Source organism: Rhinolophus hipposideros (genome assembly GCF_964194185.1).
Source record: "Rhinolophus hipposideros genome assembly, chromosome: 19".
Taxonomy (NCBI): domain Eukaryota; kingdom Metazoa; phylum Chordata; class Mammalia; order Chiroptera; family Rhinolophidae; genus Rhinolophus; species Rhinolophus hipposideros.
This window is the reverse complement of record NC_138065.1, coordinates 42,771,289-42,797,431: the sequence shown is the minus strand read 5'-3', so window position 1 is coordinate 42,797,431 and position 26,143 is coordinate 42,771,289. Positions and strand designations below refer to the sequence as shown.

General features: G+C 46.7%; 1 protein-coding gene across 1 annotated transcript in view; it reads left to right on the top strand.

The window, feature by feature from the left end:
* CACNA1E (calcium voltage-gated channel subunit alpha1 E) overlaps positions 1-22,365 on the top strand; it is a 425,092-nt gene extending 402,727 nt beyond the window's left edge. The window contains exons 42-50 of the mRNA XM_081024587.1: positions 465-570; positions 1,405-1,512; positions 2,005-2,105; positions 2,362-2,468; positions 6,429-6,540; positions 9,240-9,368; positions 10,307-10,487; positions 11,366-11,556; positions 12,963-22,365. Coding sequence (XP_080880713.1) covers positions 465-570; positions 1,405-1,512; positions 2,005-2,105; positions 2,362-2,468; positions 6,429-6,540; positions 9,240-9,368; positions 10,307-10,487; positions 11,366-11,556; positions 12,963-13,508 — 1,581 coding nt within the window. The 3' untranslated portion in view covers positions 13,509-22,365. The remainder of the gene's footprint in view (positions 1-464; positions 571-1,404; positions 1,513-2,004; positions 2,106-2,361; positions 2,469-6,428; positions 6,541-9,239; positions 9,369-10,306; positions 10,488-11,365; positions 11,557-12,962) is intronic.
* Positions 22,366-26,143: the final 3,778 nt, after the last annotated feature.

Genomic DNA, 26,143 nt, shown 5'->3' with positions numbered 1-26,143 from the left:
ACGGGGGCATCAGGATATATCTTTCAAGTCAGATAAGCAAAGCAAAACCTCCTCCTCACTGTCTTTCCATCTGAATTTTGGGGCTGTTCACAGGACAGGGGGAAAACCAGAGCAGCCTTGAAACAGGGAATGGAGCCACCTCCCTGAGCTGACTCCTTTCCCTGAGCCATGTGTTTGAGAAATCCCTTTCCATCCCTGAGAGAGACATTCTTAGCTCCCTGCCCAGAGTCCTACAGAATGATCAGTCCCCCTCCCTTGGAATTTGGCATCATTCCCTGGGAAAAAACAAAACCGCAGCCAAGAGCCTCCAGGGAGAAGTAAGGAGAGTAGGGCCTGAGGGTTGGGGAATCCGTGCCCTTCTTTTTTGTCTTTGCATTTGACCTCTGCACTTCTCTTCCCTTATCACCAGGGTTTCTTTTGACATGTTGTTTTCTCCCGCTGTTTCTGTCCCCTCTTTCACACAGAGGTTGGTCCTAATGAATATGCCAGTAGCTGAGGACATGACAGTCCACTTCACTTCCACCCTCATGGCTCTGATTCGGACAGCCCTGGACATCAAAATCGCCAAAGGTGAGCTGAGGAAGGAAAATGTCTCACGCAGGGCGGTGCAGGGCAAAGATAGTTGCACTTTCATCCCCTCTAACAATACAGTGACCTGGAAATCAACCATTGGGGTCCTCGTTTCACCCCTGAGACTCTGACTGTAACATAAGTCTTTTCCTCCTGGTAAAATGAATGATTATCTCTAAGGCTCCTTTCAGCTGGAACAGTATATGATCCTCAGTGTCTGGTACTTAGTAGGCATTTTAGAAATATGTGTCTATTGAACAAATGAGTTTTAATGTCTTTTTTCCTTATGTGGTATCCTGAACGTCTGGGAAGGCTTCTGTGGCAGGTGCTGGCATCGTGGTGCTTTGTTCCCCTTGATTTCTAACTCTCATTTAGGAGAGAAGAGGTTTATTGCTTCCAGATGGGCCTCCAGCCTTCCTGCCCTTGCCTGATCCAAATCCTTTTTAAAATCAGGTCACTCTATGGAGTCAGAGTCCCTGGAAGAACTGATGGCCGTATAATGAGGTGGGGGAGGCTCCCTGGTGGCTCTTTTAATTTTCCCCTCTGATATACGGAGCACCTGGGAGGCTTTTCCTCTAAATGAAGAATCTGATCTTTGTCTCATGGCCTCACATCTCTGTGGCAAGATATCCCTGAGTCACTGAAAATGGGAGCCAACATGTGTTCTGCTTCTTCAGCAGAAAGACCCAGCATCGCAAGGCCCATTGTCACTTAGTGCCAAGCTTTCCCCTGAGAATGAGTCGCCCTGCTGGTTCAGCTCCTACCCCCACCTGCTCCCTCCATCCTTGTTATTTCTTTGTGTGTTCTATTTATTAATAACTTACCTTCTTCCAGGGGGTGCTGATAGGCAGCAGCTAGACTCAGAGCTCCAGAAGGAGACCCTGGCCATCTGGCCTCACCTGTCCCAGAAGCTGCTGGATCTGCTCGTGCCCATGCCCAAAGGTGAGGCATCTCTTCCTGGGTCTCCTTGTCACTGTGGGTCCGGCATGCTAAGGCCACATCTTTGGGGGGACGGGGACCCAGAGTGATCAAGGCGATAAGGGAAATGTGTTCTTTTATCCTTAGGAAATGAAAATCCCTCACTGCCTAAGTCCCTTTTGTCATTATTAATTGGAAACATTTTCTCCACATGGGTCCCTGTGGTTGCAGTGAAAGTTCTTGGGTGCAAAGGTCTCTCCCCCCACAGAATACAGTGCAGCAAACCCTCGTGCATTTTCGGAAAAGGGTGTTGTTACTAGAGACGGAAATCTAGACCCGTGGAGGTGATACTAATGTGTCATCACCCTCCTGGGGTGGAAGCTCCCTAAGGACAGATATGGGGGCCTGTTTGCTTTGTATCCTCCATGCCTGGCACATACCTGCTGTAGAGGTATCCTCACTCTCCCCCACCTGTATTCTCCCTGTCCCCTTTCATGCTACCTTTGTGTTTTTCAGCCTCTGACCTGACTGTGGGCAAAATCTATGCAGCCATGATGATCATGGACTACTACAAACAGAGTAAGGTGAAGAAGCAACGACAGCAGCTGGAGGAACAGGTAAAGGTCAACGCCATATGGTGGGGGGGGCCGTGAGGGCTCCGAGAGGGCCAGGCCGTGCGTCCCTGGGGCACCGCGCCTTTCAAGTGCTTAGCAGCAGAGGTCAGGGGTCCAGGGCCCGGGAACTACGGCCTTAGAAACCCAGTAGGTCTGAGGTCAAACAGGGTATCCCTCACGCGCCTGTTTCACCCAAGTAAATTACATGTCCCCCCACCGTCCTCTGAGCTCCTCTGTTCTCCTTCCACTTTTAACACAGAAAAATGCACCCATGTTCCAGCGCATGGAGCCCTCCTCTCTGCCTCAGGAGATCATCGCCAATGCCAAAGCTCTGCCTTACCTCCAGCAGGACCCCGTTTCAGGCCTGTGAGTAACACCAAAGGGCCCCCAGCTCCCCTGCCTGCGTTCTGGCACGCGTGCCATGGTGCAGGCTCAGAAACTCTTTGCCCAGAAGTACCTAATGCATGACACTGACTCGGAGCTGGACGAGAGTCGAGAAGACATGTGTATATTAACATGGGTATTCACTAGGGGCGAGAGAAAAGCAGACCGAGCGTGTTTAGTGCTGTGCCATCTTGAGAGACAGTGAGCACTGGGCACGGACAAGGGAAGAGGGGTGTATATGAGCATCGCCACTTGACAAATGAAGAAACTAGAGATGTTAAATGAATGGGCGCAAACCAGATGGCTAGCAGGAAGCTGAACTGGAGTCTAAGTCAGTTATTCCTAACTCCAGCGTTTTCCCGGTCTACTGTGATAATGTGAAATGAACAAAAGGAATTCTTAGAGCAGACAGAAAAAAAAAATCTTTATTTTTTATATTGGCAATGGAAACAAAACTCTAATTAAGGAATGTGCCAGTTCTTCTGAGTTGCAAGCCTTAGCCCCAATTTGGCCATTCGTCATAAATGATTAGAGCGTACACATCTCATTGCAACCTTACCTTTCTATCATCAGCAAGCATGTACTGAGTACCCAAGGGCATGAAGACCCTCTCTGGATGTACATGAGTTTTTGTGATTGGTTTACGCCAGCCCATCACCATAGAAACAATAATCATTGTCACACCTTCAGTAATTATCAGGGGAGTGAGACCTCTGGCAGAAAGCCTTTTAGAATCGCTCACACTATTTCTTTCTGCCTATGGTGTTGGGGACCTGTTGTTCAAAAGCATCATTTTCAGAGCTCACCGTCCAACACATCTTGAAAGAGAAGAAAAGGCCCAGAGTCAGGACCAAGGCCATCGGTCATGTTTACAGATATTTGATGTGATATGGTGGCAGCGTGTGTACTCTCCAGGTGGCAGGACACAAGTAGCTATTTCTCTTCGATCTATCTGTACAGGAAGGAGCTGTACACATGACTGCAGCTAGGGAACCATCTCACTGGAAGGGTTTACAGGTTTTGTTCAAGGGTCCTTGGTTTAGAAATGGAGGACCACCCCCACCACATACACTCTGTTTTATCCACAACAATTTGCTGTACAAATTACTTTCTCCAGCTTCTCTACCATGTTTGTTGATTCATTTCCGATTGACGTGACCCCAAAGCTGGCTCAGGCACTGGACAGTCAGTAGTCGACATAATCACAGTTCCCGGAAAGCCAGGCTGTTGCGCTGCCCTGTAACGAAAGAGAGCAGGGCACCTAGTTTGAGGGTTTGGCAAGGCTTCCCCGAGGAAGCAGTATTCACGTGAGAGGCAAGCCCTTTGAGAGGTGAGAGGAAGTGTAAGGAAGCCAAAACTAATTGGATGCTTGGAGCACAGACAGAGCTCAGGGAGGTGGCGGGTATTGTATTTAGATTGCTGCACAGGGGCCTGGACCTAGCAGCATTGCAAGCAAGATACAGAAATTCAAGTTCATCCCAGGATAATGGGGTTTTGTGCATCAGAGTGACATGATCAGATTTGCACTTTTCAAAGATCATTCGTGAATCCAGTGTGGACTCGGTGGCTTGGAAGGGAGCGATTCGTGAGACGAAACACCATTTAGTAAGTGAGTGCCATTGTGTGAATTATTAATAGCTGTGGCTTGGACTAACAGATAGAAATGGGGAGAGAAGGTCAGACTTGAGAGATAATGGATGGGATTTGGTGATTGATTTGCTACATGGAATGAGGAGAGGGAGAAATCAAATATGACCCTCAGGTTTCTGGTTTGAGCCTTTGGGTGAGTGTTGGCACATTTCCTGAAATGGGGACGCTGTTGGAGCAGCAGCTGTTCCCTCAGGACTAGCTATATTTCTAGAGCTTTATGTTGTTCAAGTGGTGAACATGAGAGACAGGGCTCTTCCTCATTAAGCTTACATCTGGTGGAAAGCCAGATATGAAACAGAATTATTAGAAAGGAAAAAAAAAAGATCATTTTCAATGATTTGATTACAGTTCTAATAGGAAGAAACAAATGCCGTGTGATCTGAGTGTGTGTGCTATAGTAGAGATTTCCTTAAGAATTTTGAAGGATGAATTCAAAATAACATGGGAAGAGTTTTCGGGGGCGGGGGAGGCTTGGGAGTTGGAGAAAAGCACTCTGGGAACAGCCTGTATTCAAGTCTTGAAGCAGGAAGAAGCTAGACAAACTACCATGTTTCCCAAAAAGGAGACCTAGCCGGACAATCAGCTCTAATGTGTCTTTTGGAGCAAAAATTAATATAAGATCCGGTCTTATTTTCCCTATAATATAAAACCGGGTCTTATATAATTAATAATAACATAATGTGATATGACATATGATACAATATAATATAATGTAATATAGTATAATATAAACATAATACCAGGTCTTATATTAATTTTTGCTCTGAAAGATGCATTAGAGCTGATTGTCTGGCTAGGTCTTATTTTCGGGGAAACAGGGTAAAAGAGTCCAGTGTGTCTGGAATTCAGGGGGAAAGTTATGCAAGCAAAGGCTGGTGAGGCGGGAACCAGATCAGCAGGGAGCCCATGTTCAGGATTCTGGACTTGACCCTAACAACGAGAGGCCAGACAATGTTTTGAAAATAAGGAGACAGTCACTCAGAGTTCAAAGCATTGAACTCTATGAGGTTTTTCAGTAATTCCCAAGGTCCTCTATACCTCTTGGGGATGCTCTTTATGGGTAATAATTTTCTGTAGGACAAAAGGGGACCCATGTCTTATAACATTAGTGCTCATCTTGTTCCCAGTGATTCTCAGGAGCAGGCACACTGGGGAAGATCTTGACTGACCTTTTACGTGAGGCATGTAAATATCAGCTCGCCCTGCAGCAGTTGTGAAAATTCCGCTAAAGCCCTCCATGGGAGCAAGGGGACAGGTTGGGTGGTTCTGTTCTTTAGACCTTTCCCTGTGATCCGCTCTGAGTAAGATTGCACCTGTGGGTTATTTTTTAAGTAACTGGCAATCCTTGCTCAGGCCTCAGGTTTTCCATTGGGGTCCTAACAGTAGACTCAACGATGAAACAGCTCTCTCTGGAAGGGAAGACTAGCCCCAACACTGAGAGAGCTGCCGCCATTCACTGCCCCTCTTCCCAGAATGCTCACTCTGCATTCTTGAACAGGTCAAAGGGTCCCCTGGAGCAGTGAATGGCGGCAGCAGGCATATCTTCAGGAAGAGTGGCTGCCTCTTTGTCTCCTAACCAGCCCAGTGGTTCCCATTGGCTAAGAGTGTCTCTTATTAAACCAGTGGTTTAATAACAGGCATACTGTGACAGCTCTCCGTACCTTTCATTCAGAGCCTCTACTTAGCTGCCTTTGTCCCTGCCCTCGTCACCACAAGCATCACCCCAGAAGTGGTCACCTCCTCAACACAACCTCTGACATCTTCTGCCCAGTTTAGGGCACAGACACTTCCATAAATGTTTGTGGCATTGAATTGTTTAGTTTGGCCAGGGATGTTGGCACAATAAAACCATATTCTTACTGAAAGAGGAGGAACTTTTTTAAAAGACCATGACTGCTTAATATTTAAACAAACTGTTCAGTGTTTAAACCATGGCATTTTTCCGCCAAATGGAGACACCGAGCAGAAACAGGTTTACAATCTAGCTTTGGTCTTCCATATGGCTAAGCGTGACAAATGATGTCATTTGTCACAGATATGTTAGTCACCAGCAGAGTGATGAATGGCGCCAAATGCCGGTTGAAAACAGTGCTTTCTCTTTTCCAGTGTTTTGTTTTTGTTTTTTGGTTTTTTTTAGTTTTCTATTCTAGGGCCAGCACCTGTAAGTTACCAGCTTACAAGTCAGCCAAGACTAAAGAGTGTTGCCCTGAGTGGGAAGTGGTAATGGCAGCTATGGCATGTCTGTTTCTCTCTCATGCACACATTACCTGTGAATTTGGCATTGTTTTTCAGGAGTGGCCGGAGTGCATACCCTGCGATGAGTCCGCTCTCCCCCCAGGAAATATTCCAGTTGGCTTGTATGGACCCAGCCGATGATGGACAGTTCCAGGAACAGCAGTCTCTGGTGAATGAATGAGTTACATGACTTCAAAATAGTTCCCTGGTTTCCTGATCCCGCCCACTCTCATTATCAAATTTTCTTTCATAGCCACAATCCATCAGGAAAACCCTTTCTGATAGTCCAACCAATTACCCTGGGCGTTTCCTGCTCTGTCCCTTTCATAGCTGAGTTTCTCTGACAAATGCTTCCTCTTTTGGTTTTGCAATCCCAGAGGCTCCTTATCTGCTGAAGGAATTTATGCCCTTACGTGTCAGAAAGTCTTGCCTTTGATAACGCTCTTTTAGCAAAAGCATGGGGTATGGCTTGAAGGAACACCCCCTATGCTCACCCCCCCACCCCCAAAATGATGGCATGGGATAGGGTAGCGTGGCCAGCAGTGAAAGCTGTCCACCAGGAGATACAGAAGCAACTCTGGCTTCGACTCAGTGTGGGTTCAGGCAAATTGACCCGTTTGGTCTCAATTCTGCAAGGTCAAATAGATTCTAAGAGATCCCTAAAATCACTTTCCTGAGCCTCAAGTTTCTCATGAGCAGAACGGTCAAATTCCTGAGAAATCTATTGAGTCCAGTTTAAGCTTGAAGAAGACAAGACAGGTTGCACGTTAGGTTTTCCTGGTACAAAAAGGTAAACAGTGATTCCCAAAGACAATAGACTTTACTTGCCATTATTCTGAGTTCAAGAGCCATGACATCAAGTTCCCTCCCGAGCTGAGAATTCAAGTCCAAATGTTCATTGGCCTGCAGAAAAAAAGACAAAACCCAACATTTGCAAACGCCATAGACAGTCTGTACTGAGTTCCATGTCACTTGGATTATATAATCCATCTGCGTTTTTCTCTCCTGACCTAAGAGTCATCCTGAAGGGATGATGAGGACTGCATGTCTGATGGAATGGGTACCTGTCAGAGGCAGCAAAACATTTCAGTAGCTCAAGCCGAGGCCTGATTGCTGAGTCAGGGGGAGTGCATGGTTGTGTTGGGGAGACAGCAAGACCAGACCCCCAGTATGAGTGAGTGCTAAGGCGGGTAGGAACCCTTGGAGGAGTTACCTGCCTTCCTCTCTGAGGAAGCTCCAAAGCCCAGAGACTACTTGGTACAGAGAGTTGGATTCTTAAAAGGGCCTCTTGGCATTTTCTGGTGGGGAAAAAAACCTCAATAATGTGTCCTTTCTTTCACAGGGAGATTTCTTTATCACATCGTCATTTCTGCGGGCTCCCCAGGGCTGAGCCGTAGTGCCAGGACTTTTTGGATATGTGTTCATCTCATTGTCAGTACTGGTGTCTGTGATGCAATTCAGGTGTGCTACACACTCACCACTGTGTACTCCTGCCCATCCCTCGGGGGCCCCCTGCTCTCCGTCCTGAGGCGTGGCCATGACGTGTGTGTGTGTGTGTGTGTGTGTGTGTGTGTAGCCTGCAGTGTTGTTACCACATGTGTTTCGAGTCAGACCTATGTGCTATAGAACGCATGTACTGCAAACACTGTATCTTCCTCAAGTGCACACATCATGTGTCCCGGGAAGGCCGCCCTCCTACGGACTCCAGAAACCGCTCAGCCAAATAGTCAAGGCTGACCTTTAGCAGTGCCCTATTCATGTACCCATGGTTTTAGGGTGGCATTTGCTAAAACATAAAATAGCCTTTTTTTTTTTCTGGTGTAATCTCCAAATGTCTAAGATATACCGTAAGTTTCTGTTTGATGGCCCAGGAGAGCATTGGAGGCAGCTCCATTCTTTATGCAGTGACACTAGCTATTTCTTTAGAATGTGTACATTTGCCAAACTGACATTCTTTGACCAGGAAAATAACATAATGGGTTGGACAGGACCTTAGAGATAGTCAATCCAACCTTCTAATGCTCTAGAGTAGCACAGCCCAGGACACTAGCCACAGCCACGTGGCCATGGAGCACCTGAAATGTGGCTAGTCCAAATGGAGAAGTGCAATCAGTGGAAACTACATGCCTATGTCAAAGACTGTGATACCAAAAACGTGAAATGTCTCAATTTTTTACATAGATGACATGAGCGTATTTGGATAAATTGAGTTACATAAAATATATGTTTGGTTTTTCATGTTTCTTTTTACTTTTTCTAAATGTAGTTACTAGGAAATTTAAGATTACATAAGTGGTTTGCATTTTATTTCTATTGGACTGTACTAGTCTAGAGCATAGCTAACAGATGGCCACACACACCTTTTCTTTTTTTAGATGGTTTCAATCATAACGAACCTCTTAGCTAATAAGATCATGTGTCCTAAGGTCTGAAAAGATGTATTTAACATCAGATATTGGTGAGTTTCCTTCGAATACTGGTTTCTGTTTAATTGATAAATGGTTTCTTTAGATTGAAAGAATAAACCACACACTAGCTACCAACCAACTCTCAGAACGCACACTTCACATAACCAAAAAGTCTTACTACCAATAATGTTCATTTACAAAGCTATAAAATCTGAACCATTGCTTAGCGATAAAGTCAGGTGATACTTAAGTATCTCAATCCATGAGAGCTTTCTGTTTGGGACATCTGGTAAACCACAGATCTGCACATCTAGACATACATACATATAACTGAGACCTTGAAATGCAAGTCTCTCTTCTAAAAGCCATTCCTGCTATGGAGGAGTCAGAATCGTCCACTGAACATGAGAAGCACTGAGGTGGAACCAAGTCCCACAAGCTTGGCTGTGTTTATTTCCAGGAGCCAGAGGTTAGTGAATTAAAAAGCGTGCAGCCCTCTAACCATGACATCTACCTTCCTCCGGACACCCAGGAGCATGCGGGATCCGGGAGGGCATCCTCTATGCCACGCCTGACCTTGGATCCCCAGGTAAAAGCAACCCCCATCTACCACATGCAGTGGCGTCCTGGGCTGCATTGAAGTGGTGGGTTATGAAAAAACATCTGATATTTTCAGGTGAGCCTTTGACTTGCCCCACCCTTTCCCTCTAAGCAAAACCTGGCTCGTGGGCCTTCTCTGTAGAACCCGCTCCTCCATAGTGTGCCTTCAATAAAGCCAGCAAGATGCCATGACCCACTCCAGATGGGCTCAGTGTCCTCCAGACTCAACCAGCCCTGCAAAGGACTATTTTCCAGGACTTTCCCTGGGGAATTCTCCTTCCTTTTTTCCTTTCCTTGCTCCTTAAGCACATACATAGTTACTCGCACACAGCTCTGTCAGGACTGTCTGTCCTAACCAGTGCAGGCCATGCCTCATTTCTTTGTCTGTCCTGGCTTCTTTTTTCTGTCTGTCTGTCTTACATTAAGTTTTGACAGAGACAAGAAGTTTCTGTGGATTTGTTTTAAACATCTGTGGCATAGCAAAAATGCCCAGGATGGGGCTTGGGTGGGACAGATTATAGAGTGAGAGCAATGCATTCATGGTAACTGCTCCATGACGAGCCCTCCCAAGCTCAGGTCCTGTAGGGCAGGGCTGGCAAGGGTGAAAAACAAAAGCCCTGCTTCTTTCATGGTGTAGAAATTTTGACACTTGCCCTCACCTATGTCCAAGTGGCCCAAGGTTCCCTGTTTACATAGTACACTCACTCGCTTGCTTTCCTGAGCCCTGGACCAGTCCCAGTGACATAAAGACATGACATAAAGACACTTTCTGGAACAACCTACTCCAGCTAAGGTCTGAGCAAGAGGGTGCCAAGGGAGGTTATGATCTGCAATCTTCAACAATCCCAGTCCCACTTCTTTCTTACCTTTAGACCCTTTCAGTCATTAATCCATGCCTTGTGTTCCTCTGGCGATGCCTATTTCCAGGTGGCCACAGACTCCAGCTCCATGAGACGTTCTTTTTCCACTATTCGGGACAAGCGTTCAAATTCCTCATGGCTGGAGGAATTCTCCATGGAGCGAAGCAGTGAAAACACGTACAAGTCACGTCGCCGGAGTTACCACTCCTCCCTGCGGCTGTCAGCCCATCGCCTGAACTCGGACTCCAGTAAGGAGGTCTTCTTCACTGTTCACCTTTTGGGCTCCTGCCCTGCTAGGCCGACTCTGGCAAGGACTGAAAATCTCTGGAACAGAATTCAGAGAAGAGTTGAGGAGAGGGAAGGAAGGAAGAATACTCCTTACCAAAGGGGTGGGGAGAAGGGTTCCATATCTGACACACGCCCTGCAATAGGCCAGAGACCACTATATTTATCACGGCGGCCGACGAGATGCCCTCCTTCCAGAGACAGGCCATAGGTGTCATTAGAATTGAAGATTCTCTAATGGCTTTCTGCAGAACCATCAGGGTTCCTTAGGAATGTACATATTACAAACCCACCGACTCCACTTCAACCCAAGTAGTGCTACCCGGAATGGTTTTATGTATTGGGGTTTTGTTTTGTTTTCACTAAAGAAATCGGTTAAGAAAGCAGTGACTTGCTCTGTACCACAGGGCCAGTAAGTGGCAGATGTGGGACTAGAACTGAAGTTCTCACCGTGGCATTATGTTAGCTGTGCCGCAGAAATTCATAGCAGCTTCTTAATTCCTTTCTACTGGTGCCATCTTCCCCCTCAAAAGTTGCGCACCCCTGTTTAGGACATAGAGAATTTGTGGGCCATACTGTTGGCAAAGATTCTAAATTGTGTCTTCGCAAAAACGGAAGCAGAATTGATTACATCCTGTAAACGTACATGTCTTTCCAGTGGCAACTTGCACACTCCCCTTATCACACGAGGTTAATTCTTTGGCACTGCCTCCCTTTCAGATCACCTGTTGACTGACATGCGTGGAGAAGCCAGGATCTTTAGGGACCAGGCTCGAAGACTTTCTCTTCAGCAGCCAGTATGGGCTGAGTTGTGATCGGTTGCTTTTGTCCTCTCTCATAGGCCACAAGTCCGACACCCACCGCTCAGGGGGCAGAGAGCGAGGACGATCGAAAGAGCGAAAGCATCTTCTCTCTCCCGATGTCTCCCGCTGCAACTCAGAGGAGCGAGGAACCCAGGCCGACTGGGAGTCCCCAGAGCGTCATCAGTCCAGGTCTCCCAGTGAGGGCAGGTCACAGACCCCCAACAGACAGGTGAGCATGGAGAGGAAGCCGAGCCTCTGCAGAAAGACAGGGAAAGGTGGTCTGTTAACGTTAGGTGCAAAATGGGGGCATTCAGCACCCCCACAGAACTCCAGTTCACAGAAAACAACCACTACTGAGCATACAGCTTAGCTACTTAACGCTGTGTACTCAGAAGCGATGGGAATTCATAAAAAACCAGATAGTCCCCCAAGAACAAGAAAGACAATGGTGGATCATTCCACTCTGGGCCTCAGAACGCTGAGGTCCGAAGTCACAACAAATAAGTTCACAAATAGCCAGATTTAGGAGGAAAGGATGGTGTTTTAGCCAGAAAATGGCCTTGGCTCTGTGGCATAATCCTTCGTATTAGTTGGAAGGGTGGCTCACCTCACAGCATAGGTTTCCTAAGTCAGATTGACTTGTTTACCAAGCTTCCAGTCACCCTAAGAGGTAGACCATATGTGTCCTTCCGGCCTGTTGCTGAAACACCAGTCTGTGCCTAAGAAATAACTGCCACTCTCTGCTTTCCTCATGACGCCTCTCGGGCCAGCCCTTACCTCTCCTCAAGGCTTTCAGCCCAGAAGCGAGACCCGCTCAACAGCAACGAGCTGTGGGGACGAGGGAGGAGGATCTTTTAGAGACCGAGGCTGTTGGGAAGTGAACTTTTAGAGCAGTGATTTTCCAGTTCTAGTGCAGAACAGAATCACCTGTGGCTTCTTCAAACTGCACGTTTCTGGGACCTCAAAGATTCTGTTTCAGTAGTGAAACCCAGGACTCTGCCTTTGGAAGGACCCTTCCCTAGGAGAGTTGGAGCAGGTGGTGCATAGGTCACTCACACCTCCAGAAACTGTCCTGAAGGTCCATTTACCACCACCTCGGCTCAGGGACCCTTGGGAATATGTGAGCAGATCAAGTAAGGCCCGAGCCAGCAGATGAGGGTGTAGAAGCTGAGTTAACCTCGGCAAGCCACTGAAACATGGAAGCAGAAGGGGACGTGAGGGAAGGGATCTACCATCCCCTCAGCCCCACTTCCCGACAGAGTAGCTCCAGAGCCTACGTTTACCTTCCACATTGTCGTCTATCAATGTGCCACTTGTTACATAGACAGAGCTTCCAGATCAGCAGTACCGGGGAGCTTGTTAGAAATGCAGAGTTTCAGGCCTCAGCTCTTCAGAGCCCATGTCCACAGCTGAACAAGACTCCCAGAAAATCATTACCGTGCTCAGAGTTGCCATGCCCCTATCTCGCTGGTGTTGACTTCTCACTCTCCTATCATCCCTGTATCCCTAAGTGGATGCGACTTACAGCAGAGACTCCTCCCCTAGAATTCAGACTCCTCGGGCTCTCTGGGCAGGGTCCCAAGCAGGAATCCTGCCAAGCCCAGTCTCTCATGCCATGTCTCTCCTGCTGTCCAGGGCACGGGTTCCTTGAGTGAAAGCTCCATCCCCTCCATGTCTGACACCAGCACCCCAAGAAGAAGTCGTCGGCAGCTGCCCCCGGTCCCTCCGAAGCCTCGGCCCCTCCTTTCCTACAGCTCCCTGATTCGACACGCAGGGAGCATCTCTCCCCCAGCTGATGGAAGCGAGGGCGGCTCCCCATTGACCTCCCAAACCCTGGAAAGCAATGACGCCGCCGGCTTGCCCGAGGCTTCCAGCTCCCGGCACACACGGCCGGGCCCGCACCCTTCTCCACAGCGCTACATCTCCGAGCCCTACCTGGCCCTGCACGAAGACTCCCACACCTCAGACTGTGGCGAGGAGGAGACGCTCACCTTCGAAGCAGCCGTGGCCACCAGCTTGGGCCGTGCCAACACCATCAGCTCAGCCCCACCCCTGCGGCACAGCTGGCAAATGCCCAATGGGCACTATCGGCGGCGGAGGCGTGGGGGGCCGGGGCCAGGCATGATGTGTGGAGCTGTCAGTGACCTCCTGAGTGACACGGAAGAAGACGACAAATGCTAGAGGCTGCTCCCCGCTCCGATGCATGCTCTTCTCTCACACGGAGAAATCCAAGACCAAATTGGGAAGCCGGTGCGGCCCGGGGGGGAGGAAGAGGGAGGACGAAGATGGAGGGACACCGTGCGTTATCAGAGAAGAGGAAGGAAAGGACCAAAGGCAAACCAGTCAAACCCACCACACTGCAAGATGGCCACTGCCATAGTTCTGCCTCTTTGCTGGGGAAAGAAACTACAAGAACACAGAGGGTCATGCCCATGGGAGAGGGGACGGCAGGATGGCCTGCTTCTACTGCCCCTTCCCACTTTTCTAAGAGCCGTGGAGGAATCGAGCTGGCCTGTTTCTACACCCCTTGCCCTGAGAGGCCTGGGAGACTTTTGGCCTCTTGCCTGGGGAGCTGTGGAGACCACAGAAGAGTCTCCTTCCTCCCTCGCCAGCACCATCGTCACCAGGCCAATTGCTGCAGCCTTCGTGCGTCACCCTGTGGCTTGCTTCCCCAAAGGAGCATAGACTCAGTCCAGGAGCACCCGATGCCATGAGTAGGGGCAGGGAGGGAGGGAAAGCTGACGTGGAGGGGGTCAGGATGCGGTGGCAGCAGCAGAAAGGGCTGGTCTGGATGAGCAAAGCCATAGCCCGCAGCCCACACTGTGCGGAGAGGGTCACAGAAGCAGAGAGCCAGTGGTGCTGGCCTGTCACCCACACAGGAGGTGCTTTGAGTGTTAGAATGTGCTAAGGAGGTCCCCCAGGGTCCACAGATGTGCCTGGGGCTCAGGTAAGGGTGAGATTTTCAAAGTCTTTACTACCGGTGTGGCCAGGGCACCAGCTGATGATAATAGAGTCCGGCCTTAGAGCCGGAGCCCCGTGTCACGCCTCAGCCCCCGTGATGCTGGTCACAGGGAGCCCTGAGGGAGGCGTCAGTGTGGCAGGGGCACTTAAGGGACTCCAGGCAGAGTCTGTGTTCCCACCAGCACAGAAGTAATTCAGTATGGGGAACAGTGCTGAGGCAGCACATACTGGCCGGAAATCAGCCCAGACTCTGCTCCGGGAGGCAGCGGGAACAGTGCTATGCCAGGGGCCCTGCCTTCCCGGCCATCCCCAGAGAGGACAGCCTATCCAAGGTGGGCCACACGTCTACTAGTAGGGACTTCTGTAGAGGGGACAGATTGAAAGAAAAGCGGCTTTGGGGAGAGTCAGGCGGAGTTCACTGAGGACCTCCTGCAAGGAGGTACCCTCCGTCCAGAGCTCCTACCGCTGGTTTGTGGTTGAGAATCAGTGTGTCAGGAAATGTTCGTAAATATACCTCAGCTTAGACCTGGGCTGATCCTTCTAGCAAAGCAGGCTCTGATGGGGCCTTGTCACATTGTGTGACAAGACTGGGGCCCTGATTATTTCTTTCTCTGGGCCAGGACTATGCTTTACCCCCTCCCCAGAGTAAAAGCTGAGCAGAAGACAGCCTCAGGCTATCCCTCAAAACTCAGAAGCATTGAGAAAAAGAGCTCTTACTTGGCGAATCGGTGTTCCTTTAGTGTCATTGTCCATTTAGCAGAACATCATTGTCTTTACCTGGTAGAAATGGACCGCCCCCTTAAGTCCCTCCCCAGACCCCCAGCACCATCACAGCAGGTGGAAGGGTTCCCTGGAGAAAAGTGCCAGGCAGGGCCCTCCTTTCCCAGCCAGGAGCAGATGGGCCCAGAAGCTTCTGGACTGAGATCACAGTGGATAAACACATTTCTCATCCTCCAGCCCAGACTCTGCCTCTTAGGTAGGAGCAGTCTGGGACTATTACTTTTCTTATGAAGTTTTGCTTTTTGGGTTTTTTTTTCCAGTTGAAATAAGGCATTGCCACATCAGCTCTGAAAAGCCAAATCCAACCCTGTGGCTGCAAATCCATTTGTCATGGCCCTGCCTTCTCTTTTAGATATTAATGGTGCCTCGGGACCCTCGGCCCACCCCCAAACCAAAGTCGTCCCAGGGTAGGAGAGCAATGAGGCAGAGAGGAAGGCCACCCCCCATCTCAGACCTTCTTCCATTTTCCTCTCCCACTAGGCCGTCACTGGGCATGTGAACATGACTATACAACACCCGAGTCCTAACAGGCGTGATTGTTACATAAGACACTGACGCTGGGTCTTGTATCCTAAAGTTTCCCTCTGCTCAGCGTCATTTCATGCCAAAGTGTTGCTATGGGCAGCCTTGTGTGCACAGAATTGCTTTCTTCCACCTTGGAAACGCAGCTTGCCCTAGGGACAGGACTACAACAGGACGGCCATTCTGAGCCAACCAGTCTATTGCTTTGTTTTGAGAAAGGGAATTGAATTGATAACCTTGAGCCGTTTCAACAGTAGGAGAAATTTGGGCTGGCAGAGCACTTAACCGGAAATGGAATCTGCCTCCAAACAGCATTACGAACACTAAATGTACTGCGCCAGGAAACTGTCCTGGACACTGAACACCTTACACACACATACATTTGAGTCCTGATTTCAAGTGGCAGAAAGTAGACATGGTCCTCTGACCAGTCACTTGGGTTTCTTATTCTCGTTCCAGTAAACGTATGAATTCTTTTATTCCGCTTCCCCTGACCAAGAAATCAGGTTTCTCATCCCATAGCCTGCCTTTTCCTTTCTATTAATACCAGAAAATAAAAGAATTTTCTGCTAAGTCACAGAACTCATTATCAGACTCATCTTCTAACAGTTTCCTTCTGCCTCTGATTAAACGTAAACTCCAACTTCCCTCGAATAGCTGGCCAGGATATTCCTTCCTGGGGATCAGATTCTGCCTCTTCTTTTTCCCTTGAAGAGGCCCCTTTCGATCTCAAACCCTTGCTTTCATTTGGATTAAAAATCATGGCAGCAGCTTGAGAAATTCCAAGCAAAAGAGGATGACTGCCTGTGCTGAGATACACAGCATGATACATTTAGTACTGGAGGTCCCTTCCAAAGAATCTTGAGCTACCTGTCGAGTTTCCCATGCTAACCTCAGTCCTCAGCATCTCCTAACACAAGAGTGTGTGACCCCGGACTGCCAGGCGGCCTTCAGACATGACCTCTAGATTCCAGATCACGATTCCCTCTTACAAGGCCAGGGTCAGGAAGGAAGGGTGGTACCCTTGAGCGTCCCCCAGGCTCAACATGAGCCATGAACTCAATTGCCCGAAGTGGCCTATCCATCCATTCTTCTAGCTGAAGAACCTTTTTCTATTGTGGGCTTCCCCGCTCCCCTGCGGGATACTGAGATCATTGAGACCATGTCTCCGAAGCTGAACTCCAGATGTTCTGGAGTTTGCCCTCCTGTGACTCTCAGGCTACAAGGGAAGACCCCATATTCCACAGCCCTGCCAGCATCTCCTTCCCCACACACATTCACCCCGCATAGAGCCAGTGCGACGAACCAAGTGCCCTCTGTTCTCCATCCCAGCCCTTGTTTTGCTGCATGTTAACACTGATCCAGCTCCTAAAATGGCTAGGTCCATCCAGTCCAGGATTATTTGCTGACATGCCTGCCTGCCTGCCTCTGCTATGCTCCCTGCTATTGGAGAATGCTTCATTCTCCCGAAATACACTTGGGAACTCAACAGGTGATACCTCCCAAGATGACTGAAAATGGTGTAAGGTGCAGGATTGGTGGGGTGTGGGGGGAGTATGTATGAAAAGTCCACATGCTCAAGGAAAGCCCACTGCAGGAACATTAGGTTTCTCCTGGCATAATGGAACAAAATTTAATAATTTGGGTTTCTTAAAGGAAGTTCTCAATTTTTCATTACCTCTTCTTTCTAAAGCCTGCTCTGGATGTCTCATTTTGGGACAAACTATTTCTTTAGTGGGTCAAGCCAGGGATCAATCGAGAGATTCTTTTAATTTCTCAGCCTAGTTATAATATATAACTATTACGAGGTTGTATTAAAAAAAAAAAGCATATGTATAGCAGGGAAGGATTTTGTGAGACTTGAACGTTAAGGAACTTCCACTGCTGTTTTTGTCACCTTTATGTGTTGTGTTTTGAGACCCTCCAAAGCCTGGTATAGACTCTTCCTCACTTGCTTTTCTCACCCATCTGTCTGTCCTTCCCTCCTGGATTCCAGGACATTGGGCACCAGCCAGGAAATTCAGGAGAGGATGTTGTGACGCAGGAAAGAAGGAAGAAGTAGGCCCCTTGCCTACAGTGGCCGGTCAGAGCATACCAGTTTGACTCCAGACGAGAGCCCCGTAAGGAATCAGGTCCAGGTTTGGATAACTATATATCCACCCTGAGACTCTTATTTTGACAAAAGCCAGACAAAATGAACTCAGGAGTCCTGACCTCACCTATCCCTGAAGTGACCAGAGGCAATCCCACATTACTAAGCACGGCCTCTATTAGCTTCGTCCTTTTGATTTTGGGGGTTTCCTCCCTGAACGGCCTCGTGCATCACAGCCAGGCCTAACCCCACAGAGGAGGAGCCGATGGCCTCTCTGCTGGCTGCAGTAACAGGCCCAGCTACAGACTGCTAGGGTGATTTGTCAGTTGTCGCCTGCTGTTTCTCACCCAGTCAGAGAATGGACGCACCCTGGGGGTGGGGGGACAAAAGACCAGGCGCAGAAACAACCATCTTTGGTTTCTGATGGCCATCGTTTTCTTCACTCGAATCCTTTCTGCTTTGACCCTCTGTGGCTTATGCACCCAGAGAGATCACTGTAAGCCAAAGATAACAGAGTCACAGATTGTCCCAACCTACGCAAAGGGCCTGGAAAGCTTCTCTTAACAAAACTCAAGCCAGTTAGTTGAGAAGTGGGAGTGGCGCTAACAACAGTCTAATCACATTGCTGGGGAGCCTGGGGTGCCCCCAAACTGCCCTTCTACTCCCTCCCCCCATGCTACACATACGGAAGGCTTGTATCTTGACCTTCTAAATGCAAAAAGAGATTTTATAATAAGCCATGCTACCGTGTAAACACAGTATTGAGGTTTGAAAGAGTTGACTGGAACAAGTAAAAAGAGGAAAGGGGATTTATGTTTATGTTGGAGGGGTTGTTGAGCGGTTGGTTTTTTATGACAGATCTGTTCTAGAATAGCAAAGAAGGATAAATGTGAGCTCTGTGGTATTTCTGAATCAGCTTCTCTTTAGGAATCAACTTTTGTCAGATTTAATGAGGTGATATTTGCATGGAAAATCTAAGGTTATCCCGGACCAGCTCCAGCTCCTCTCTCTGGCTTTCTTTGTCTTTCTCCTTTTGTCTAAGACTGTCAGGTGTTTCTCTGTCCCTATCTCTGTCTCTTCCTCTCAGGACTTAAAATATAATCTAGATTAATGAAAAAACTGCCTGAAAACTTAGGGAAGGCCGAGGAAATAATAGAATGGGTATAGGAGTTTTTCAGGACATCTTTAACCAATAAATACAAAATTTATGTCTTGATCAGAAGGTAAAAAAATTTTAAAACAGAATAGTAATCTGGTAAATGATAATTATTGGGAGTCAAAAATTAAAAAAAGTATGTTCCAGCTTTCCACACAAATTTATGTTTTCAGCAAGGAGTTCCCCCTGTACTTTCCCCCCGTTAGGAAAATGGAAATACTAATGCTTGGCTCGTTCATGGGTATGTCAGGTGTTTGTAAGTTAATAACTCATTGGTTAAAGCTCTTCGTTTCCACAAATTGGTTTGGAAAAAACCTTCACTCCTTGTATCCCATGAAGGACCTATGAAATTCTTGCCGTTGCTATGACATTTAATTTTTTTAAAGAAACTTCATGTTTAGTGAAACCTGAATCCAGGATTTGGTTTCATTTCACATTCTATCCTTCCTGTTTTCCCTTCCCCTTCTTCTTAGCTTTCTAACAACAATCCAGAATTTTTTTTTTCTTCTCAATCCAGGAAGGAAGTTGAGTTTCCATGCTCAGAGCTTCCCAGTACCTTCTCTTTGTGGACATGTAAGCCCCTCTTAGATCAAATACCCACAAGCTAGCATCTAGGGTCTTCAGCAAGACTTCTTCTCCTGCTCAGCAGTGGAAACCTGAATAAGTCTCTCTCTCTCTCTCTCATTCAGAGATAGTAATGTCAGAGATAGGAATGGATTGCTCTCTATATTCTGGAGCCAGATCCCAGAATTTGTACGAGGTAGTGCCAGTTTCTTCTCAGTTCACTCATAGGAGAGCCCCAAAACCGAAAGCAAACTACGTCAGTTGAAGCTGCCGAGTCCAAATTTAACCTTATTTGGGGACTCAATTTTCCTTCCAGTACTCTGATTTCTGAGTGGTACAAGAACCACTGCTCAAAGCAAGTCTACTAGAAATCTTCACAAGGGATGAACAGGAAAAACACACTCCAAAATTTCAAAGTGCCATTAATCAATTTTTAAAAACAAAGGTAATAGGAAAATAGGGCTAAACAATGCAATGTAACTGTCAATTAAAGCATACAGTAGTCCTGGCCTACATTGCATTTGATAAGGAGCTATATAACATTAAGCAGATTCCAGCAGATTTAGTAAAAACATAGGTATTGAATTTTAATGGCTACCAATGGAGATAATATATTTAGCCTGCGGGCCGAACTTCAATCAGTGTTTTTCTATCCTGGTGTTTTGTGACCAAGCCAATATTTATACAAAGCCTCCCTAAGTGCTGCAATTGCAGAGGAACCTTCCTTTCTTGGTGGCATTAGAGAACAGTCCAACTCCACTCAAACTGACTTCAAGATTTGGAACTCACCCAGAAAAACAAATGGAGGAGAAAAATCTAATGCACCAAGTGTGCATGGCATTTCACAGCTGGGAAAACTGGGGTAGAGGCTAGGAAGGCAGCTATAGAACAATGACAAGGGTGAGGTGGGAAGTCCCAGCCAGTCCCAGGAAGACTTAGAGGTGTGTGACCTGGGCTCCTCTTTCCTACCAGCTCACAGGTCAGCTTGTTCGCATGATGCTGGATTCAGAGGCGTTCTTTCTGTTCATCTCACCGAGGCTGGTGGATTTAAAGGCCTCAGAGGCTTAATCCCTGAAAAACATTTCCAGATCAGGCAAATGGAGAGAAAGGGGGTTCTTGCTTTAAAGCAGCCCGAAGCCAATCTCTAGGGTGTTAGCAACTCTTCAGTATAGTAGTACCAATAGTGGAGAGAGATCATCGATCTTCCTAGTGGCGAAGTGCCACGGGGGAGGAGAGGGGCCTTGCGTGGGACAGAATGAGCGTTATCAGAACTAGATTTCAAACTCTGCAAGAGGCACCAGTACTAACCTCAAAGAACAACATTGCCAGAGGTAGAAGTAGATGACAGGCTGTCCAGGCCATGCTCTTGGTCCTTTGGGACCCAAGGTCAGGCCATGCCCTCCTTAGTTTGCTCTTAGAGGATGAGCATGTAAGATGGGAGCAAGAGGGAAATGGGTGCTCTGCCTCAGGCTGTTAAAACGCTGCCACCCGCATCACAAAACACATGTGAGTCAAGGCGCATGAGACACTTCCTTTTAGGCAGCACCCACTGTGGTGTGCCAGCCTGATGCCCCTTCAATAACAGTGTTTGAATGGCAGCCAGTGCTGGCCCACCCGGGGTATCGGTGCCTCTCTCCTAAAGCCAGAGTTCAGCACTGCATGTTGACCAGGCGGATATTCTGTAATATAAATGCTCGTTTGGATCCAAAAGGAAAACCATTAAAACAAAATAAATGAAAGATGAACAACTTTAATGTTTTTTTCGGGGGGTCAAAGAAAAGAATAAATAAAACTTTGTTGTAAAGAATGAATCAGCCTGCTGCCCCTCATTCGAGTTGTTTGTTTGTTCCCTATAACGAGAGAGAACAGGAGTGACGTTTTGCCATGACTCTTGGGGTAAGTGGGCAGCGGGTTCTGTAGAGCGGTGGGTTGACATCTGCTCAGCCCAGCTAAGTTAGAGGCATTCCAGAGTTTCTCAAAGTTCCAAGCCTTGAAAGACTTTCTTTTTTTTCTTTTATTAAGTGCCCTTGTCTTGGAGGAAAGGAAAAAAAATAGGCTCCAGACAAACTGATTACTTGAAAATGTTGAGATTTTTCGGATCAGAAATACATTATCTCCAGATATGGAGTTTAAAAGGAGGCCCTGAATCTCTTATGGCACATGGGGTTCCAGGGCTAGAAGAACAATCGCCGGCCCCCTTGCCAAAAAATGGGGAGAGTTATGGGGCACTAGCATAGCTACCACTTTCAGGAAGGAGCCGACTTCCCAAGACTTTTGAGAGATACTGTCCATTCTTTCCTTCTGCCTATGTCACTCCTCATTTACTTCCTCATAACAGCTTCTTTAATAAAAGGAAAGAAGCAGTGCCTGGGTCCACTGTTCCTTCTGATTCTCCTTTATGAGGACAACTTTCTGTCTTTCTCCCTGGGGAAACAATGTCTTCTAATTCTAGTGTTGGGTTGATTATTTTAATCTGAATAATTATCGATTTAATAGAAACCCACATTCTAGGATAAGTCCCCCATTTCTGTAGCTCAATCAAAGATGGGTTCTTAAGCCTTAAGATAGGATTTTTTTAAGAATTATCTTATCATCAAAACCATCTAAAAATGTGGTGGGTTGTCAAATGGTCAGCGTCCTTGGAGGCTGGATTGGAAATCTCCAAGATCTTGTTCAATTCAGATTTTGAGTTGTTTTCTAATCCTAATCTCTTTCCCATGGTTTCCATCACCATTGGAGTTGGAAACATAGATTTGAAGAATAGTTTTCCCTAACTGCACACTTTTATGGGATGACTAATTGGTTTGTTTGGGCAAAGGTTGTTTTGTAAGGAATTTTTAAATGATTGATATGGGTTTTTTTGGTTGTTTTTTTCCTTCCTAATCTAGACTTGTAGGTCCATAGTATTTCCCAGGGTAACGGTACTAGGAAACACATAAAAAAATAAAAATGTTATGACCTTCTCTCTGGTGTTTCTGCGTTATGATTCTGAGCATCTATTGGTTACCCTAACACAATATGTCACTTCACCGAAATCTTGCCTCTAGGATATTACACACTTGTCTTAATACCACATTCTTTTGCTAATTCGCAAAACCCAAACCAAGACTTCAGTTCCTTAAACACAAAATATTGGGACAAGTCACAGGTGCATGTGTCTCGAGAACACTTTAAACATAAGAGGCAACAAAGAGAAGGAAGAGAATAGAGACTATAAATGCAAGTTCTGGGGTCAGACCCAACTGAATCAAATCTATACAGCACTATTCATTAACCTGTGTGCCCTTGAACAAGCCACTTAACCTAAAACTTGCTTTGTTCATCTTTAAAATGGGAACAACTATCTCACAGTGGTTGTATAGAGTGAACAAGTTATCACATATTAAGAGAACAGCCAGTGTCTGCATCATAATAGGCATTTAATAAAAGTCAGGTGCTACCATCACTGTTATCGTCGCATAAAGTACATGCCCCAGACGCAAGGAACTGAACCCTTCAGAGACACTTTCTAAGTGGAAGAATGTCCCAAGTGGGTGTTCCCCTTCTGTGAGCCAAACACAGAGAACTATTTGATCCTCAGACAGGTTTCTAAGGAAAAGGGAATAAATTAGCTTTAAAAATCAACCAAATGATTATTATACATCTATTTTTAAAAAGTGTCTCTACTCTCATCTCAGACACAAGCCCTAATTTGCTTATTCTTCACTTCTAACTTCCATATTCATTTAATAACAAATGGTCGAAACATTAGTGAGAGATAGTAATTGTAAAAGTAGTAATAAAGTTAATGGCAGCATTAAAAATACTGTACACATCAACAGCAATATTCAAGGCAATTTGAAAAATCAAGCAACTCAAACTAATGGCGCACATAAGTGAATCATAAATTCAGCATCAAAGGCCTACGTGTCGCTCCATTAAAAGACAAACAAAATAAGAATAATCCTTTTAAAAGACCATTCCTAGGTGGTCAGTAAAGAACTCTTCATTCATAAGGTATCAGCTCTGGACAGAAATAAATGGTGCGATGCTTTGCAGGGGTTGCCGGGGAAATACTCAGGACACCACCAAGGCATAGCAGCAACCTGAAATTGAGGCCGGTTATCATGAATCCATCCAGGAAGGGGACTCCCATGTCGCAGGGCATTGCTCCCAGATGTCTGGCCTCTGCTTCTGCATGCAAGACCATATGTGTGCATAAAAATAATAACTATAGCATCCATCAGATGCTATTTAAATGATTCAATAGCACACAGGAATCACAGAACCCAGAATGTTAGAGCAGGAAGGAACCCAAGTATCAATTCTGGCCCAGCCTATTTCATATATGAGAGATTTGAGATCTAAAAAAAGTACAGTGGATTTTCCAGAGGTCAAGGAGTCTCCTGTGAATCTGAACAGACACAGCAGGCTTTTGAGGTGGCCCCAGCAACCCTAGCACAACCTTCTAAAACAGAAGAGGGGTGAAAACAACCGCAAAAAAACCCAGGAGGCCCTTTTGCTCACATGTCCAGAAGACTCCTTTGAGACTCTAATGGGCACTGTTTTGCAAAGGGCACAAACAAATCTGAGTCTTCACACCCCCCAGTACTACCCAGAGCCTGTTTATAGCCTCTGCTCAGAGATATTAGGGAAAGACCAGGCACAAAACAAAGCCACTGTCATCAAAGGAATTCAAAGGAAGAGCTGTGACAGATCAAATTATTCAGGCCTGGAAATAAGGAACAGAATCCAGGCCCAATCCCGGGCATGTTGGAAACACTTCCAGTTCAGGTGGCTTGACTTGGATGGGAGTGGAGTGTAGATGGCTGGGACAGGGTGGAGAGAGGAAAAGGATGTCTCATATAAATATAGCTCAGTAAATATGTTGACATAAGTGAATAGGAGACATGGGTCTTAATTCCAGCTGTGCATTGAACAGTAAGTCCAGCCATGTTACTTAGCTTCTAACCCTTGGTTTTCTCAACTGTAGAATTAGGATAACAAGACCAGCCTTGCATAGTTGTATTTAGGATGAAAGATCACACACACACACACACAATTTCCTCGCATGGTGCCAGTCACGTAGCAGGCATTCAGCAAAATCTGATTGCTATTATTATGAATCCATTCACTCATTTATTAAATGTATTTATTAATCCCATACTATGGTGTCATGCACTAGGGTTTCAATAATGAACAAGCCAGGTGAAGCAGTGGCCTTGAGTTGTCCATAGCCTAATGGGAGCTACAGACAAGAAACAAACCATGTGGGACTTCTAGTCAAGATGGCGGAGTAGATGAACACTGTGCTCACCTCCTCCCACAACCATATGAAAATTACAACTAAACTATAGAACAACCATCATTCAGAACCACCTGAAGGCTCGGTGAACAGAAGCCCTGTAACTAAAGATATAAAGAAGCTGTGATGAGACCGCGAGGAGGGGCAGAGACAAGGAAAGTGCAGGTCCCATACCCATGGAGTGGCAGTTAAGAACTGGGAGGGATATTTTAGCTACAGAGGTCCCCTGAGCAGCAAGGGGTCCCTGCCTCTCACTGGGATCCCCAGCCTGGGCCACCAGTGCCGGGAAGAGGAAGCCCCATAACATCTGGCTGTGAAAACCAGAGGGGATTACATCTGAGTGAGACAGAGGGCTAACCATCTCTTCAGGGGCCCATGCATGGGGTTGCTTGCTCACATACTCATTGGATACAAGCCCCCGCACAAGGGTAATAGTTCAGACACTACCAGGGACATACAGGGAGGAACTGAATTGACTAGCTTCAGGATGAGAGCTGGAGAGGCAGAATTCAGGGCAGCTCTACCTAGGGATGGAAGCTCTGGAAGGTGCCATTGTTCCTTTGTTGAGCCCTCCCCCCACATCAGCTGGTGCAGTGCAGGGGGGCACCAAATCTGAGTTCTCCATTAACCTGGTGAACACCTACCCCTGTCACCCCAGCCCTGGTGATTCCCTGATGCCTCACTCCACCCAACTTGCATGCATGGCCAAAGCTGCTTCCAGATGCTTTTCCACAGAAGCAGCGCACCTCAGCTCATGTGACAGACTTTCCTAAAAATCTTTCAAAGGTCCGCAAATCCTAAACTAGCAGTGGCTGGTGTCAGTGTGCCCTGTATCTCTTGCTAAGAGATGGCAATCCTGGCACAAGTGCTGACCAGTCTCAACTTGCATTATAATTCCCATCAGGTGGCCCCAAACCTGGCATAAGCTTCAGTCAGTGTTGGCTTGAAACATAGCTTCGAAGAAGCAGCCACAAGCCTTGCACAAATGGCACTGGCCTCAGCTCATGTTGTGGTGCCCACTTTTACCATTTTTATTCAACATAATATTGGAAGTCCTAGCTACAGCAATCAGACAAGAAAAAAATAAAAGGCATCCAAACTGGACAGGAAGAAGTCAAACTGTCATTATTTGCCGATGATATGATGCTATATAGAGAGAACCCCGAAGTTTCTACCAAGAAATTATTAGCATGAATGAATTTAGTAAAGTCGCAGGATACAAAATTAATATTCAGAAATCAGTCACATTCTTATACATCCATAGTGAGCTATCAGAAAGAGAAATTGAGAAAAAAAAAATCCCATTTACAATTGCATCAAGAAAAATAAAATACGAAGGAATAAGTTAACCAAGGAGGTAAAAGATCCTTATTCAGAGAACAATAAAACATTGACGACAATACAAATAAATGCAAGGATATACTGTGCTCAAAGGTAGGAATAATGAACATCGTTAA